At 37.1% G+C, this 1,829-nt stretch overlaps 1 protein-coding gene across 1 annotated transcript; it reads right to left on the bottom strand.

Moving 5' to 3' along the window:
• Positions 1-317: 317 nt before the first annotated feature.
• LOC114684483 (vomeronasal type-1 receptor 4-like) lies at positions 318-1,256 on the bottom strand. The gene has a single exon (XM_028859079.1). The coding sequence runs from the start codon at positions 1,245-1,247 to the stop codon at positions 318-320; it is 930 nt and encodes a 309-aa protein (XP_028714912.1). The 5' UTR covers positions 1,248-1,256.
• Between the last annotated feature and the right edge of the window lie 573 nt (positions 1,257-1,829).

Here is a 1,829-nt window from a genome sequence, read left to right on the forward strand (position 1 = left end):
GTGGGTCTACCAAGTTGTCTGTGAAATCACTAAGCAGTCATGGTGCCCTGACAGAATGAAAGCTCCATCAAGTGCAGTTTGATTGGTTTCATTAGCTGGTTGGCTAGCTCATATGCATGTCAGGTGGGCAGTGGGAATAATCTAGCAGCTGTAACTCTTATGGAGGCTCCTGATTCAACCAGCTGACTTTTGCATATTCATTTTGGTTAAGCTTAGAAAGACAAGATGCTACCTACTTAAGTTTCTGGATTAACCTCTGAGAGTGTTGTTTTAGTAAAAAGCTGTATGTCCCGAAGATATCATCATTATTGTACTTCTTAGAAGATTAAATTATTTTTATTCCTAATCCATATCAAGGTAAGCCTGTAGACAATGGAGCAACGATTCATAAGAATAAAGGGTCCAAAAGATGGAAAACACAGAGAAGTGAGAGGAGTGATGTTCACCAGCCACCAATTGTGATTATGCAAAAGAGCAATGCAGCCTCTTAAGATTGAGGAGAGACTATAAAATGCCAGAAAGGCAGAAACTAAGACCAGGATATTCTGGGTAGCTCTGGACTCAGGTGAGGTTCTACTGTAACCATGAGAGCTGCGGATGTGTTGAACCCTCTTTTTGTGTCTATACAGAATGACAATCATGGAGCTACTAGACAAGGCAATGCAAACAGAAAAAACGACTTCAGGAAAGACCAGCAATGCTGTATAGAGTGAGTCATTGATTTTATCCCCCCCTACAATAGAGCAGTATCCAAAATCTCGTTTTCTTGTCATGTTTTTGCTACTATGTTTGATAAATGGGTAAACAAAGAAAATAAAATTTGTTAACATGTAGAAGCCCCAGAGGAGGAAAATGAAGCAACCAATATAATTTTCAGCTTTGACTTTATGATCCTTCCAACAGAATTCCCTGGGTCTGATGGTTATCACCTGAAAGACACTCAAGAGACAGGTGGTGCCAATGGAAACACTCCGGCCAACTGTTTGAATGTATATTACCAGCCTGCACCCAAAATCATTCAAGAACTGCATCAACCCAAAAGCTGCCATTGTGTGGGGCACTCCTAAAGAGAGTATGATCATAGCATTGGCTGTCATTAGGTGCACAAGAATCAAATCTATGGGCTTTAATATGTGTTCTCTGTAGTAAAGGACTAGATAGTAGAACATAAGAGAAACATTTCCCAAAATTCCAATTGTAGTTTGTGATAAGAAAATAATTCTTATTGCCAGAATTGAGAACTCCATTCTGTGATTCAGAACAACTTTCTTCAGTTTATGTCCCAGCTATTTCTCTGGTCAAATGAATAACAACAAATGCTCATAGCTCGTGGTAAAAAGAGAACACTTTTAAACCATAGATCTTCCAATTAGCTTAAGCAGAGGGTCATTTGAAGTGAAGAATTGAAGGCCAACCTAGAGCACATGAAAATATCTCATTCCAAAAGTTTTGATGGAAGTCATCACTTTCTGTATATGCCACTATAAATTTGCTCAATACCTCAGAATGCACATATTAATGGAAGAAGAAACTTTAGTTTTCATAGAAAATCCAACATTCAGGACAATATGATGCTGGCTTGTGAGAAACAAAGATAATTTAAACCCATAAAAACTAACATTACTCCAGAAAATACTGACATTTGCTAATCATGATGTAAAAGAATACAAATTCAATAAAGACTACATAATTTAAGTATATTGATTCATTTCTGTAGAGCTTAACTAAAATTAAAACCAAAGTAATGAGAAATGTATAATATTGCTTGGAATATATGTTTGTTCTTGTGACAGAATAAAGATTCCTCCATCTCGTATAAGGTGGAAGCA

The sequence above is a fragment of the Peromyscus leucopus genome, chromosome 1 (genome assembly GCF_004664715.2).
Source record: "Peromyscus leucopus breed LL Stock chromosome 1, UCI_PerLeu_2.1, whole genome shotgun sequence".
Taxonomy (NCBI): Eukaryota; Metazoa; Chordata; class Mammalia; order Rodentia; family Cricetidae; genus Peromyscus; species Peromyscus leucopus.